At 37.1% G+C, this 16,149-nt stretch overlaps 1 protein-coding gene across 20 annotated transcripts in view; it reads right to left on the bottom strand.

Annotated features, from left to right (window-relative positions):
- CAMK2D (calcium/calmodulin dependent protein kinase II delta) overlaps window positions 1-16,149 on the bottom strand; it is a 315,281-nt gene that overhangs the window by 69,877 nt on the left and 229,255 nt on the right. For all 20 annotated transcript variants that reach the window (XM_040237414.1, XM_040237411.1, XM_040237427.1 and 17 more), the window contains exons 5-6: window positions 12,327-12,392; window positions 8,817-8,889 (exon numbers count right to left, since the gene is read on the bottom strand). In XM_040237414.1, the coding sequence (XP_040093348.1) occupies window positions 8,817-8,889; window positions 12,327-12,392 (139 nt within the window). The remainder of the gene's footprint in view (window positions 1-8,816; window positions 8,890-12,326; window positions 12,393-16,149) is intronic.

The following is a 16,149-nucleotide window of genomic DNA, read 5'->3' as shown; positions in this document are numbered from 1 at the left end:
GGATGAACATGTCTTAAGAATATGAAAGATCTCCATGCTAAAATAACTTTCAATAAAATCTAACATTCGAAATTACTTGGAATTCTTGTTTATCTGTCACTACACTATAGTATCTATATGATTAATATTTAACACTATAGTATGCTATATGATTAATATTTAACATTTTATTTTCACACCTAAAACATATGGTCACTGCATTTATGTACCTTCTCATTTAATCAAGAAGTGATTGCCAGCTATTAATTCATGGAATAAATACCTTGGAAGAAAACACAAACAATAAGTAATAGTTTATTTCTCTGTGACCATCATATTCAAAAGCATTGAGACATCAGAGATCTCTGCTAATACCCATTTGTCTTAATTTGTCAAGCACAGACTCATTTAGGGAAAGAGTTCCAATTGCTTTAGAAATCGCAATCATTTTAGGTCTTTTCAATTTCAAGTGGTATTTAAGTTTGTTGACCAAATGCCAGTGCCATCAATGAATAAACTTATAAACAATTCAACGTGCTTTTATTCTTATCAATAAATCAAAAAGTTCTGGGCAGTGCTGGGTGCACTGTGCCCTTGTACACCAAGTATCTGCCAATGCAGAAGAAAGGGAGCGCCTTGGAGTTTCCTGATGCCCAGTCTCGGAATGACTGAGGCAAATACTCATGCCTAGAGGTGATCTCTAAGACCTCTCTGTAGTGCCCTGTGACTTATCCAGGAAATAATAAGTCCATCTGGATCAGTGTTTCACCTTACACCCAAGAAGACTGTTCAGCTGCAGTTATGCACAGGAAAAGGCATGGCTATTTCAAGGTTACTGTATAGATTCAAATATTAATAGACTGAAATGACTTCATGTTTAAGCATATCTTTTAGGCAAACCTAAAATATAGAATTATGGAATACAAACTGAAAAAATGAGGATTATTACTGCCTTTATTACTGCTTTATAAAATATTTTATCGTAAGATTGCTTCCAATAATGGCCAGCATCAAAGAAACATTAAAAATATCACATACTTTTGATTTATAGTCAACTCTTTGGAATATGTTTGTTTGAATAATCTTTTTATCATGTTCTGCAAGGATACAGGAGACTTAATCACCAAGATTTTCTAAAGCAGCATTTAAACCAGGGCAGTACACATTTATCCTGATTTTAATTGCTACCATTCAGATAGCTTCCAACTTAAGAACATATTGCACTACAAAAGTTCATTGGCAAGTAGATAAATTTAGATTATGAATGTCTACAGAAAGTAAGATAATTTGTGGTTATATTCCACAAAAGTTGAAATAGAATCTCTCACCGAATTAGTGGCTACTTCCTTAAGGAAGGGTCACCATTACACTATTAATTGCTAATATTCTGCTATTCTGACCTTCTAAAACAAATCAGAAAGGTGAGATCAGAAACTCCAGTCTTCCAACACAACTATGTTTGAACATGGGGGCACAGCACTATGATCTAGACAGAAAAGGAAGACATGGATTTATGTCCTGGGACTGATTCTTATTAACTATGTGGATTTGGGCTAGTCAGACCTTTGAAGCTAATTAACTAGTTCTTCACCTTGCAAATGAACATTACAAATATATATATTTTAAAATCTTATAACAGTATGTATAAAGTTATAAAACCCCATTGGATTTTATCACAGGGGTTTGTCCTCTGTAAGGGACATTATATGCATTAGTGATCAGCTATTACAGTCCAGTGCAGCTGGCCATTTCAAATGTGCAGAACACTGAATATCTGTAATGAATGCTCATGACTTGAAAAATGTCTGCATTTCTAAAGTAAGTGCAATCTATTATGTTAATACTTACACATTGAGATTACCCCTAGATTCTTATAATGCATCACTGTTTAGATCGGTTTTTAAATAGATTCTACTGACATTCTCACACACAGGTTCCTTCCCCACCCCATTGCTTCCTAATGATGCAGGATTTTCCACGACATCTGGTCTTACTGTCAACAACCATTTATAGCATATCAGCTGTAATGAGCAGCAACTGTTTGCAAGTTTTGTTCTGTACTTCCATATGGATACAATGGCAACTTCTTTCATCACGATTTGGGGTTTTCTTGAAACTGTTCAAGCATCTCAAAGTACTGAGGCAAGTTTCTGGAATCACTTTCAGAATTGCAAGAGACTTGGAAGATAAACTAATTCAAATTGCTCTTTTTCTAAATGAGGTAGGGAGGTTCAAAAAGATGAAGTAAGGGCTTCAGGTTAGATTTCCTGATCCCTTGCTTTTAAAGATATGATTCTGAGCTATAAAAATCATTCATTTTCAAATGGTAATCCATTCAGTAGCTATTTTTTAAGAATAATCTAAAGTACTCAAAAATATTTACTACCGATATTCAAATAAAACATGGGAAAACTGATGAAAAAGGCGTAATTTAATCTTTGCTTCTTAAAAATGTCACAAACATACCACGAGGATTTCTAGATTAGCATGATGTTGATTAAAGACCTGATTCAGCAGAGGTGATGATCATCTTCAGCATCAGTCACAAGACTGATTTATCCGTGCACATACATGGTAACTAGCCAGTAAACTCAAACATGGATCTTATGTTTAGTGAAATCATGTGCATTTTACTTTCTTTAAATGTTTTGCTCTTTATGAATATTATAAAACAGCAAGCTATGAGTTTTATTATTCTATATGATTTGATTCTTACACCCCCCCTGGATATTGGCTTTTAAGAAGTGAAACAGTCTTTTAAAATTTCTTTCCTCTAGTGGAAAGTATCAATATTCCAATATGAAGTTAATCAGTCAGTGCTTTGGTGTGTTTTCAGTCACTTCTTTCCCAAAGAAGGTATGAACAAAGCTCCTAAAATTCAGCTAAATGAAATCTTGCATGAACTGAAAAGCCTGCATGTCAGGCTTTTTCCCACATATGGTGGAGGTCCTTTGGTGCATATGGTATAAGCAACTTTTGCTTTGATTCCGCTTTGCTTTTTCACATGGTGGATGCCTGAATTTATGGACCCAGGCATGGGGACTTTCTAGCTGAGGAATGCGCTGTAAGTGTGTGATGAGGAAGTTCTATTTCTATCACTGTGCATATATGAGCAAGTTCAAAAGAATTACTCTGTACTACACCCCTGCTTCTTGATGTAGTTCTAACATTAATTATCAGCACACACTCTCAAGTAGATTGAAAGAACTAGACTGTAACCACAGTGGGATGTCACCAATCCCCTACTGTTTCTCTGCAGCCTGACATACACCAAGTACTTCATAAAGGAACGGGGGGGAATGACTAAATGAATTATGGAATTTGTCATGTAGTTTGCAATGTATCTAGATGTACATTAACGGCTATGATATAGTCTTTAAGCTTTTATTTTTAAAGATGATTCTGTGGAAAGTGAAATACTTGTGATTTTGTAATCAAGGAAAACGCAGAAATCACTATTTGACATAGCTACCCATGGTGACAAGGACTTACTGAAGGCTTGTCACATTTCCAGAAAATGAATTTCTTTCTTTTCTGCTCATACGTTTAATTTTGTGTCTATGAAAGTCTTAAAAATCCTCCCAAATTTCCAGAATTACTATCTTCACTAAAATATATCCTTCTATCTATCTACCTACCTACCAATCTTATATTCATCTACCCATCTAATGATTTTTCCATTAAATAACACTGTTCTTCAGGAGATAGGCTTTAAGAAGACAATACTTTCTACCAAGGCAATTCACCAGTGCCTATTTGTTGCTAAAAGATTCAGTTGTATGTATGCAGCCTCTTATCCAGAGAGCTGCTCATGAGGCAGTTTAGCAACCACTTCTGATACACTTTGAGCTGAAGAAATTTTACTACTTTGTGTGAAAAATGGTTATTTGAAAAAGTACAGCTATATAACTGTCTCTTTTGCCTGCCTTCCTTCTGTCAACTGATTCACAGACATTGTATTCTCCAGGCTCTCACGTGAGAACGCATCTGACTTGATATTCCTTTATTTCCTGTGACATCGAGAGCTGTCGCTTCTTACTGCAGCCTCTTTTGGCTCTAGTATATTTCTGGAGGCGGTGCCTGTCTGATGCACTTCCGTCTTTCTGTGAGGAGCAGCATTGATACATCTTCCACTTATGTTTAAGTGATCTTTAACTCACCGGCCTTATGTTCCACGTATACAAGGTTTGTGTTTGTTTTGCTGTGTAATATATGCCTAAAGCTAAGACAGGGCCTTAGTAAGTGTTCGAGAAATACTTGATTAATGTTTGTTCTTCTCTTCTGATACCTGAATTTTAAGTTATCAGTTCACCCAAATATCCCACCACGTTACAGTAATCCTCTCTTCATAAATGATCTATTTCTTAAGGACTCCAAACTGATTGTCTTGATGTGGCCTAAATTAAATGTGGCAAATCCATTTCATTCTTCTCAGTGTCTCATTTTCTAAAGGCTGTGGACAATGCCACCTTACTGATTTCCTAAACAGAACATTTTCACTTTCTACACTAGTCTTTTGTCAAAATTTATGCTGTCCTCCTACTCTATATTATGTCTTAACTATACCATATTCTCTTATTCCTAATGATACAAATTTTGTATAGTTCTGAAAAGCCACAGATGGGGATTATTTTAATCTCTTGATTCACTAAACTTAGACCCATTTCCCCAAATAACTCTGAATGTTACTGGTAAAATTAGTTTCCCATCACTGTTTGAACTCTTCTTTGGTCTCTATAAGGGTTTTCAACTCATTCATCTAACTGAACTGAGAAGTGGTGGGGATTAAGCTTGCAGACCCTGGAGCCCAGCTGCTTGGGCACAAATCCTGTCTTACCAGCTATGCAAATCTGAACAAGTCCTTTACCTCATGGTTGCTAATCTCCTCTTAGGTAACATGGAGACAATCATGGTACCTTCCTCATGAGGTTACTCTGAATATTCGTATGATAATACAGGGCAGGGTATAGAGCAACTGCTTGATAAATGGCAGCTACAGTCCTTTTATTTTTTTATTAAGGTTCTGCCTTGATCCAAACCCTCTCGTATCCCTGAACTAGAGTCCTATAACTATGTCACCACTGCTGGACCTCCCTAGCAGATCTGCATCCACTGGCCTGACACTGAATATACCTTAGACAAAAGCTTGTGGCCCACGGATGCTGCCTGGGGCGGCCTGAAGCGCCTCCAGCGTCTCACTACCCTGACCTGCTGTTGTCTCTGGGACACCCTCAAGTTGCCTGCTGGGCCCTGGCCTTGTCTCTAGGTCCTGGTAAGGTTCCATCTGGTGGAGTCTACTGTCTAAAGAGCCCCTCAAAGTGGAAATTATTAAAATATTAAAAAGAGATCTTCATGTTACCACCGAATCAAAGAGGATATGCTTTTCCTCTTTTATTCAACATTAATTAATATGTCACAACAGCCTGTTTTACTCAGTATTGGCTTTTAAGTGACAAGTGTACTTTGGGTTGAACTTTATTCATTCCTGAATTGAAGGACTATGCTGCAAGTGTTAACTAGGGACAAGGTCCCACGTTAGGTACTGGAAAGGAACACAAATGGCTATTATCCTCAGAGGGGTTTATAGACAACCTGTACAGTACTCCTGTGCTCACAGGTGCCTATGATGACGATGATGATGATAAGTATAATACATCCTGTGTCTTTATCTCACTGATGTGGACAAATTAAACTGTGTCTATTGGACATGAACTAACATATGAATCTTGCTCCAGAAGCAAAAATATATGGCCTAATAATTGTAAGGGCAACCTTTTTGCTTAAAGCCTGATAATAGATTTCAGCAGCTGATCCTTTTCATTTTAATATATTGGTAAATGTGCTGTTACAAGTGGTATACTTATCAGATTATGCATCGTGGGTATAAAAGCCACAAGTCAAAGCCAGCGACAGAACACACTTAAGCTGCCCCTTGCACACAGGTTCGGGCCTCTGTTAGTAAGTTTATGCCATGGCCTATTAAGAACTAGACTCAACTGAGGTTTATCCAAGTCAGCAATTTGACAGAAACTAAGACAACAATTACAGAAATTATAACAAGCTTCATCAGAAGTCCATCTCTATCCTCTCCTTAAATCAGAGTAAGAATGGAAAGCAAAAACACTTTTCTCCCTTGAAAGAAATCTGTGGGGTGATGCAGCAGGCTAATTTCTTTCAGTAGTAGCCTCTCTGGAAATCACCTGCCTGAGTTTTTAACTAGTGATTTTAGCTCATATGTCAGAAAATATCTTTTTCTTCCCATTCCACAGCCTAGGCTCACTGCCATCTCTGATAAAAGTTCCAGTCTTTGAAGGACTCAGCTGGGTTTGGACATTTACAGAAGTGCAATATCAAGACCTCAAAAAATATATTTCGAAAGTCCTCCTCATGGCTTTTAGAGTATACTTATAATTACATAAAATGAAGTACAATATCTCAAATGATAAATTTATTAAACAATAAGAATAGCACAAACAAGCTGTATGCCTACACACAGTCACTTAAAAAGGAAAGCAGCACTGTGAGTTCTAAGAAGTAACAAAAAGAGGCACTGTCTTTACGTGGCTCCTAAGCAGGTTTTGAGGTGATTGCCATACATATGAATTTTCAAAGGAACACATTATGTTTCCTTTTTCCTGATGGGTGAATTTGGTAAGTGTTAGCAGATGGACACAATTCTACCTCGGCTCTCCAGAAGAACAAGCTCTCAGACTCAAACTGAAATCAAAGGAAGGTTCTAGAAAAGGCAATGTTTTGCTTACAGATCACATCTTCAAGCAACTTTCTGTGAATCCCTGAAGAAATAGTCTTCTGGAACACAGAAAATGAGTGGAAAGCACTGTGACAAAGGCAGTATGCCTAGGTCCTGCACACGTCACAGTTTAAGACATTCTGACTTACCCTTCGCCACCTTTGTACTGAAGCCCGGAAAAGGCTGAGGTTTCAAATGCAAAATCGCAGCTACACGGTGATCCCATGCGCTATGTTGCCCACCCAGGATTTTTCCTCCATTTAAATTTCTAAGTGTTCACAATTTCTCTGAAATGTCATCAGTAAAGCTAGAATGCTGAGAGAAGAGGTCAGAGAATTAAGAACAAGAGAGTCATCTTTGAAATGTTTAATTTCTAAATGATCTAAACATTTCTCATTCTCAATGGTTATCAGAAACTGAGTCAAGTCTTAAAAGTACTAGTATGTAGCTATATGTTACATATATACTATTTGATAATAAGATTTGTTTTACCCTTTTTCCATCTGTTTTAAAACACAATAGTATCCTGACCCTTAGAAATATAAATAAATAAAAAACAGGAAGACTCAATGTCCTCAGAATTCCTGGGACTAATGTTAAGGGAAAAAGACTTTACTACCCATAATGGAGGCCTTTAGCACCAATCTCATGGGCCAGAAATCTACCTAATACATTCATCTCTATTTACTTTATAATTTTGATAACCACTTACAAAATATAGGTACATAAAGTATGAGTTTGATCAACAAACATGCCAAACGTTCACAGAACAAGTTTAAAGAGAAGAGGAGATCATCAGTCCTGCTCAAAGTCACATTATATGCTGTATCCTGTCTTTGGAGAAAGAAAATATAACCTGCTTATTGTAAATGTTAGGAAATGATTTCTCTCTGGATGAAATGGGATTTGTATAAGTCTCAACTGTGCATTAGAGAACTGTGGCGAGGGAAAGTGTTTTCATTATGTGTTGGAAAGAGTCCGCACAGCTTTATGGCTCATGTTTTTGCCTTCACAGGCGTAACTGCAGCTGAACAGTCATTAGAGTCGTGTGGCGGTTTGTCTTCTCCGAGGGCATTACTCACCTTCAGGTCCCGATGGACTACGCCCATCTGATGGCAGTGTAGCACAGCCTCCAGGATCTGCTGAATGCAATGACTGCATGCAAACACCAGGGGGCGTGTGTTAGTTCCAAGCTTACACTCACTGTCTGTATACCCTCAGAGAGACTGGGTTACAGTGCAAAACTAGCAGACAACTGGGGTTGTGTTTAAACATCTTCAGTCACGTAAACATACGCTCGAGTCGAGTGACTACTACCTCAGGACAATCAGGATCTTGCCAGATGTGGGCCAAAATGTAGGTTCACTTGTTCTAGAAAAATCCATCTTAAAAACATTCAATTCAGGACCTCTTTTCCTGGTGATAAATCCTCACAGGAAATGAACTGGAACACAAGTATAGTTTTTATAGATTTTGTGTTCCACCTTCACTCCACACAAAAAAAGTGGTTTCCTCTTCTCTCCCATTTTTCTCGTATCATTTGAAAGCTGTCACATTAGCAGTCAAGGCTCCATTAAGGTTAAATTAGGATACGTAATGAATTTTTGATAAATCATTAACTTCGCATGCTTTAATTTAGCTGGCAATTATTATCTCTTGCCTGAGGGTTCATCAGACTCAAATGGAGCAATGAGGAACCAGTTGTTCTGCTACAGCAACCCATGGTCTCAGAACAGAAGTGGTGTTTAGCTCTACAGGCGGACATACATCACAGGCCAGGGTTATTTCCAGGCCAATGCTGGACATCTCAGGAAAGCCTGCCCCCAAACCGTCTCTGTGGTTAATTCCTCGGAACCTTAAGAGCTGTGTTTCCAGTGCTGTCCTTCCCTTTTTGCTATGATGTATATTTAGCCTGTAGATGAGCAAACTGAAAGAGGCGTCATGCAATATCATCATTTAATCATTTTAAGGGAAAACTGGGAAAGGCAAGGGAACAATTGTACAGCACCCACCCTCTGCCCTTGCCCCAGAAAAAAAACAAAAAAACACTTCCTCTGATTCAGATGTACGGACTCCATATACTGACCTTCAGATCCCTGTGCACTATGCCATTTAGGTGACAATGATTTACACTTTCTAGAATCTGCTGTATACAATGACTGCAAAGATACAAGGGCAGAATGGAAGGGAGAACATTTTAAAGGCACAGAATCACACTGAATACAAAATAAAATGAAAATCTGAACGAAACACACAATGAACGAAAATTATATTTTCCACATTTTTTAGCTTTACACTGGAATTAAATAATGCTGGATAAAGCTAATTCTGGCAGTAACAAAAATGACATCCAACACAGAATTTGTGACATGTTCAGACAAAACAATTTGAGCTGTGTTTTCTTTCATTGCAACTCTATTAATCATTTGTTTATTGAAGTCAAAATTTCCATATTCAGGGAGAAAATTTTTATAAATAATTCTAGGAAATTTTGTAAATAATTCCCACAATGTTCTGGGAAAATTCTTTAGTGAAATAAAATTTATGGGTATTTCTTATACACATCTAAACTGTTTAAAATCTGAGGTCACAATTAAACATAGGTGTTGAAACAAGAGGGTAACACAAATGAAGTGGCAGGTGAGACAAGGGTTAAAAATAATGGAGGGAGACATTTACCATTTTGACTTACAAATGGTGCTGCTTATATAATACATAATAGGAAAACTAATGCACATCTCCAGTAACAGAAGGAGAATTTAAAGTAAATCCATGGTATTAAAAAAACCGCTCTTTAGTATAGCCATACTTTGGGGAAGGAATAAAAACTTAAAAAGTAAAAATAAAATTTTCAATCCCCTGGAGCACTGGTGGTTGTTTGACACATTTCCATCACCTCAATGAGAGAAAACTTTTATTCCTATGTTAAAATGTACAATTTATGCTACGGCAAATAGACTGCTAACTAAATTAGAGGGGAGACATCATTGATGGGCATCGATAAGGTCCCATGAGCTGTCATCTGACATACAGTAACATAGGACATATCACACTGATGAATTCTGTACAAGTTCACTGTGTGATTCAAACACAGGTGTATTACAGAACTACATTCACTCAGTCAAGGATTAAGCAAACACTTTAGCGAGGACATTTTCAATCATTTAATGTATAAAATACTACTACTCCAAAGTAAATTACTGAATTAAAAAAAGTAATCATCATCTATCTGATTTATTAAAATTAAGTGTCACAATGATCATGATTGTGATTTTCTAGCTCTCACTCGATTTAAGGTACCACTAAAAGAGCTTGAGATTGGTTGTTTTTGACTATACAGCTTCCTGGACTGTTGGTAATTATTTGCTAATCATATAGCTTTTCTTCCTTCTATAGTAATATTCACATTATACTTCTTGTTAGGAATAATTTACTCTTTCATCTCAAGCCATTGGTATAAGTTTTTAGTCCTAATGAATAACAGAAAATAGAGAAGTAAACAATAATTAATATTAAATAAGCTTCACCATATGTGACTAGTGAGAATGAATTCAATTCTTAACTTCTTGAGGGCTAGTACTAAACAGATTTCTACAAGTTACTTGCTCTTTATGCATATGGTTGACAAGAGAATGTTTCTTCTCCTTCATTATGTGTGAGACCTACCCTAAACTGTATCCTATAGTAAATTTCAAAATTTAATATAAGCATGTATATTAAATGATCCAAGACTTAGGGTCTACCCTGTTATCTTAGGGCTGAAAATAGTCTCTAATTTCAACCAGTATTTTGAAACACAATAACAACCTGTTTAAAATAACTTTGAAAAGCAAAATAAAGGAAATTTCTTAACTTTTTTTTTATTACCTTCATAAAAAACATTATTCTCTTGGCAAGTGGGAAAATAGTTACTTCCAAGGCTATTCTGAAGTGCTTTTCAGAGGCCTAATGGGAGGATTTGGCTTAAACTGAACAAGTGATGATTCACTCATCTTAAGTGACATGGAACTTTCGATTTGACTTTGGCAGTAGAAATTCCATTAAAAAAATTAAAGAGTGTAGTCAGGTACAGATAAGATTCACAAAATGTCATGAACAGTAACATTAAACCAAGAAGGTGAATGGGAAGTTCAGCAGAGCCTGGGTATGCATGTGTTACTTTGGAGGGACGGGGGCCTGCTACCGGCTGACTGATGCCCTGGGCCAGGCTACCAGGGAGGCAGCAGCCTTGGGAAGCTCTGAGAGCACGGACAGGACAGGCAGGCACAGACCACCGTAACTGAATACACATAACCTCTCATTACATGGCTAGTAAGGAGCTAACCACTCAGGCCAGATTTTTCAAAATGAGTACTAACTACAGAATATATAAGAAATGCCAAGGAAATTAACACCATGCAGTCTAAGTAATGTCTCAGCAAGTAAATTAATGTTACTTCACTCCAAAAACATTGCCTTTGTATAGCCTAGGAAGTCTCAAATGAGACAAAATGTTAGCCATTTTTAACTTTTGTAAAAATGTTGCCAATTAACAAGATTGGGAAATCTTGAACCCTCTGAAGTACCTGAGTAATTATTTTTTCAAGTGAGAGTTCCAAGGACTTTAATGAAATCTCCAAAGAGTTAAATAGTTCATAATGTTTTAAGGAGACCACTGGGGATTTTGGAGTCTGTTGCTGTTCATGATCTCTGATTGGACGTGGGCTATTCATGGAATTTTCTGTGATGAGGGAAATGCTTTATATTTGCTATATCCAGTCAGTTGGCACTAGGCACTCATGTAATTAAGCACTTGAAATGGGGCTAGTGCAACTGAGGAACTGAACTTTTTAAAGTAACTGAATCTGAAATTAAAAGTCATATGTATAAACAACAAAGCCCTATTGTATAGCATAAGGAACTATATTCAATTGCTGCTGTTATTCAATTGTTAAGTCGTGTCTGACTCTTTGCAACCCCTTGGACTGCAGCACTCCAGGCTTCTTTGTCCTTCACAATCCCCAGAGTCTGCTCAAATTCATGTCTATTGAGTCAGTGATGCTATCTAACCATATTCAATATTAAAAAATTCATATTCATTCCAACTATATCTTGTAATAAACTAAGGTAGAAAAGAATACAAAAAATCACTTTGCTGTATTGCAAAGTATTGCAGAAATTAATATAACACTGTAAATCAACTATACTTCAATAAAATAAATTTTTTAAAAAACAGTCATATGTGACTAGTGGTTATCATGCTGGGAAGCCTAGCATCTAGAGACCAGAGGGTTTCAATTCTTTTTTATTCACATAACTTTGATAAAAAGTATATTTCTTTATCAGAAGTCATTCCAGTTAGGCTTTAAAAAAATAAATTATATTCTAACTATAGATACTAGTTAAAAGTAAAGTTTACATCAGATTCATAGTTGTTTTTTTTTTCCCCCAAAGAACCATCTTGAAAATCCTTATGAGAGAGAGAACTTGCGAAAAGTCCAAGACGATATTATGAGATTCTCATAACCCTAAGTACCATGATATGTTTGTAGAGATATACTGAACAACCATCATATGAGTGCTGAGTCTTCTGTCTTGTTCAGGACAAGTCACTTACCTGGCATCAGCTTCACTGTAATATTCTCTTGCCACTATGTCTTCAAACAGTTCACCTCCAGTAACTCTGTGAAGACAAGATTACATTAAAAAAGAAGAAAAAACTAGGCATCAATAGATTTGCACCAATGTTCATATAGAATATTGGTTTTCATATTATATAGCATAAAGTATAATAAATTATTATAAAAACATAAAGTATATTAAAATAAGACTCCATCAGTTCAGTTCAGTCGCTCAGTTGCGTCTGACTCTTTGCAACACCATAAATTGCTGCACACCAGGCCTTCCTGTCCATCACTAACTCCCGGAATTTACTCAAACTCATGTCCATTGAGTCAGTGATGCTATCCAACCATCTCATCTTCTGTTGTCCCCTTCTCCTCTTGCCTTCAATCTTTCCCAGCATCGGGGTCTTTTCCAATGAGTCAGCTCGTTGCATCAGGTGGCCAAAATACTGGAGTTTCAGCTTCAACATCAGTCCTTCCAATGAACATTCAGGACTGGTTTCCTTTACAATGGACTAGCTGGATCTCCTTGCAGTCCAAGGGACTCTCAAGAGTCTTCTCCAATACCACAGTTCAAAAGCGTCAATTCTTCAGTGCTCAGCTTTCTTTATTGTCCAACTCTCACATCCATACATGACCACAGGAAAAACCATAGCCTTGACTAGACGGACCTTTGTTGGCAAAGTAATGTCTCTGCTTTTCAATATACTATCTAGGTTGGTCATAACTTTCCTTCCAAGGAGTAAGTGTCATTTTATTTCATGGCTGCAGTCACCATCTGCAGTGATTTTGAAACCCCAAAAATAAAGTCTGCCACTGTTTCCACTGTTTCCCCATCTATTTCCCATGAAGTGATGGGACCAGATGCCATGATCTTCTTTTTCTGAATGTTGAGCTTTAAGCCAACTTTTTCACTCTCCTCTTTTACTTTCATCAAGAGGCTCTTTAGTTCTTCTTCACTTTCTCCCATAAGGGTGGTGTCATCTGCATATCTGAGGTTATTGATATTTCTCCCAGCAATCTTGATTCCAGCTTGTGCTTCTTCCAGTCCAGCGTTTCTCATGATGTACTCTGCATAGAAGTTAAATAAGCAGGGTGACAATATACAGCCTTAATGTACTCCTTTTCCTATTTGGAACCAGTCTGTTGTTTCATGTCCAGTTCTAACTGTTGCTTCTTGACCTGCATATAGGTTTCTCAAGAGGCAGGTCAGGTGGTCTGGTATTCCCATCTCTTTCAGAATTTTCCACAGTTTATTGTGATCCACACACAAAAGACTCCATAATGGCTGATTTATATTCATCTAAACATTTTCCTATTTGCTTACACATCACCAGATCCTGGGCACACACTTTTCTATACACCATAAAAATATTCAGACACATCTCTCATAGAAAGTGGTTTCTCTGAAATTCATCAATTCTCTAAATATTAACTAAGGTCTGACAAAGTGTGTGCAACCATTCAGGAGTATATTCTGAACAGAAAGAGAAGATGATACATATCATGGATGTAAAGTGTGAATTTGCAGGCTGTATTTCTTTGGAGGATATTGTTTTTTTAAACTGCAATGAACACGTCTTTGTGGGCTAGAGGTGGCCTTCCAAAATGCATGTCACTCGGGGGCTGAGTGCTCACTTTTCCATGTAAAAACACCCTGATCTCCTTATAGGGTCCAAGTCTTCACCAATAAACTAAGACTCAGGCTTTGGCAATGTCCTGGGAGTCAGCGGTGATCCCTTTCCAACTCGGAAGGAGTCTATCTGTCTGCCCTCTTTAATAAAGTGAAGACTTTCCCACAGCTCAGCAACTGGATTTGGTTACTCTAGGAAGTTCATTCAAATCATGGACTTCCAGGCTCTCTAGTGAAGGCGATGTAACTCTCTTTGGGATTCATTTTTTTTCCAGGTCTGACAGACATAATGATTTGGGGCCAGAATTCCTTAAGTGGTGATTCTCTGTCTTACACTTTTTTTTTTCTCCCTGCTTAAACAATGATTTTAAAGTTTAAAGTCACAAAACTTTGTAGTAAAATTTAAAATATATGGAAACATACCAAGTCCTCTCCTATCTCTTGATCCCAATTCCACTCTCCAGAATAAACTAATTTTAACTTTATGGGTGTCCTTTCAATTTTTTGTATGTCTTTTGACATTTATACTTCTCCCTCTTCAAACGCACACAAGGAACACTTATCTCACTAAAGTGCAATTTTGCAATCACAAAAATTAGGTTAATTGTGTTCTTCATTTTACATTAAATCATGGGCACTCTTTCATGTCAGAAGCAATTTCCCCCTATTAAACTAAGCAGTGCGTGTGCATGCGTGCATGACCGTGTGCATCTTTGAGAGTATTTCTAAAAGATAAATTCTTATAAGTAAAATTACTGCGTCAAAGAGTGGCCACATTTAAACTTTTGTTGGGAAGACAAACTATCCCAACTTTGTTGGGAAGGCACATTATCCTCCCAAATCGTTGCACCTCCAATACTGTGAAAGTACTGACAGGCCCCCAATATAACTAATGATGGTTATGGTCAATTAAAAAAATGCCTATCTAATTGGGGAAAAGTTAGCTCATGTTAATAGGAATTTTATTACGAGTGAAATGAATCATTTTCTTATGTATTTGTCAGTTATTCTTCCTTTCTTATTATGATCTGACTTGATTTTAAAAGAAAATTTGTGTTTTGGAGTTTAATCTTAAAATAGCTAACATTTGTTACGTGCTTACCATGTGCCACACAGTGTGCTAAGCTTTAAATTCATTGAGAAATTCTCATAATTTATGATGGTTTTACTACTAGCCCAGTTTATTGATGAGAAAATGGAAGTACAGAGAAGTTAAGTAACTTGCCCAATTTTACACAGCCCTGCGTGGCACAGGCGGGCCATCCATGCCACAGCCCACACTCGGCATCACTACACAGTACAGCTTTTCCAGTCATCACACTGTCCATCTTTCCAGAGGTTTAGAAGGGATGAGTCATTTGGTCAAGCATAGGGTGAAGGTATAAGGCTTGCTGTATGCAAGTGTGAGATAAAATTACCCTAAAATTGGCTTTTTGTCGCTGTTCTTTTTTTTTTTTCTTAATAAATTCTGAAACATCAAATGAAAACATTTTCTAGAGATCACCAGTTATTATTCTCTTCTGTATTTTCCTCTCCTAAATGTAAAGATGTGATACTAAAAACTATAGATTTGCAAGTTTATGTAACTTTCCCCCAGTTCCATTGCATTATGGATATTTGTAAGTTCTTTAATGGTGAAGTTACAACTTTTGATTCTATTATTTTTAGATATAAAATGGACACCTACAATTATTTGAAGCTTGATAGGTGCAATGTAGAAAACAGACTTGTGGACCCAGTGGGGGAAGGAGAGGGTGGCAGGAGTTGAGAAAGTAGCCCTGACATATATACACTACCACGTGTAGCACAGCTAGCGGGAAGCTGCTGCATGACACAGGGAGCCCAGCCTGGGGCTCTGTGGCCACCCAGAGGGGTGAGAGGCGGGGATGTGGGGGGCTCGAGACAGAGGGGAGATAGAGAGATAGATAGATAGATAGCTATGCCATTGTCGTAGGGCAGAAACCAACACAACACTGTAAAGCAAGTTTCCTCCAATTAAAAAATAAACACAAGGAAAACAGAAAAAAAAATTCCTGTACAACAAAAAAGCGTCACAGGAGCTTGTTATGAAAACTATGGCTACATATACATAAAACTGCATTTACTGGCACAGCTAAGCTTTCCTCCCAGTTATAATCTATGATAATTTGTGCCCTAGACAAATTATAATACAAAGTAATTAA

This window comes from Oryx dammah, unplaced genomic scaffold (assembly GCF_014754425.2).
Source record: "Oryx dammah isolate SB20612 unplaced genomic scaffold, SCBI_Odam_1.1 HiC_scaffold_3, whole genome shotgun sequence".
NCBI classification, from domain to species: domain Eukaryota; kingdom Metazoa; phylum Chordata; class Mammalia; order Artiodactyla; family Bovidae; genus Oryx; species Oryx dammah.
The sequence above is the reverse complement of the archived record's forward strand: the minus strand, read 5'-3'. Positions and strand labels throughout refer to the sequence as shown.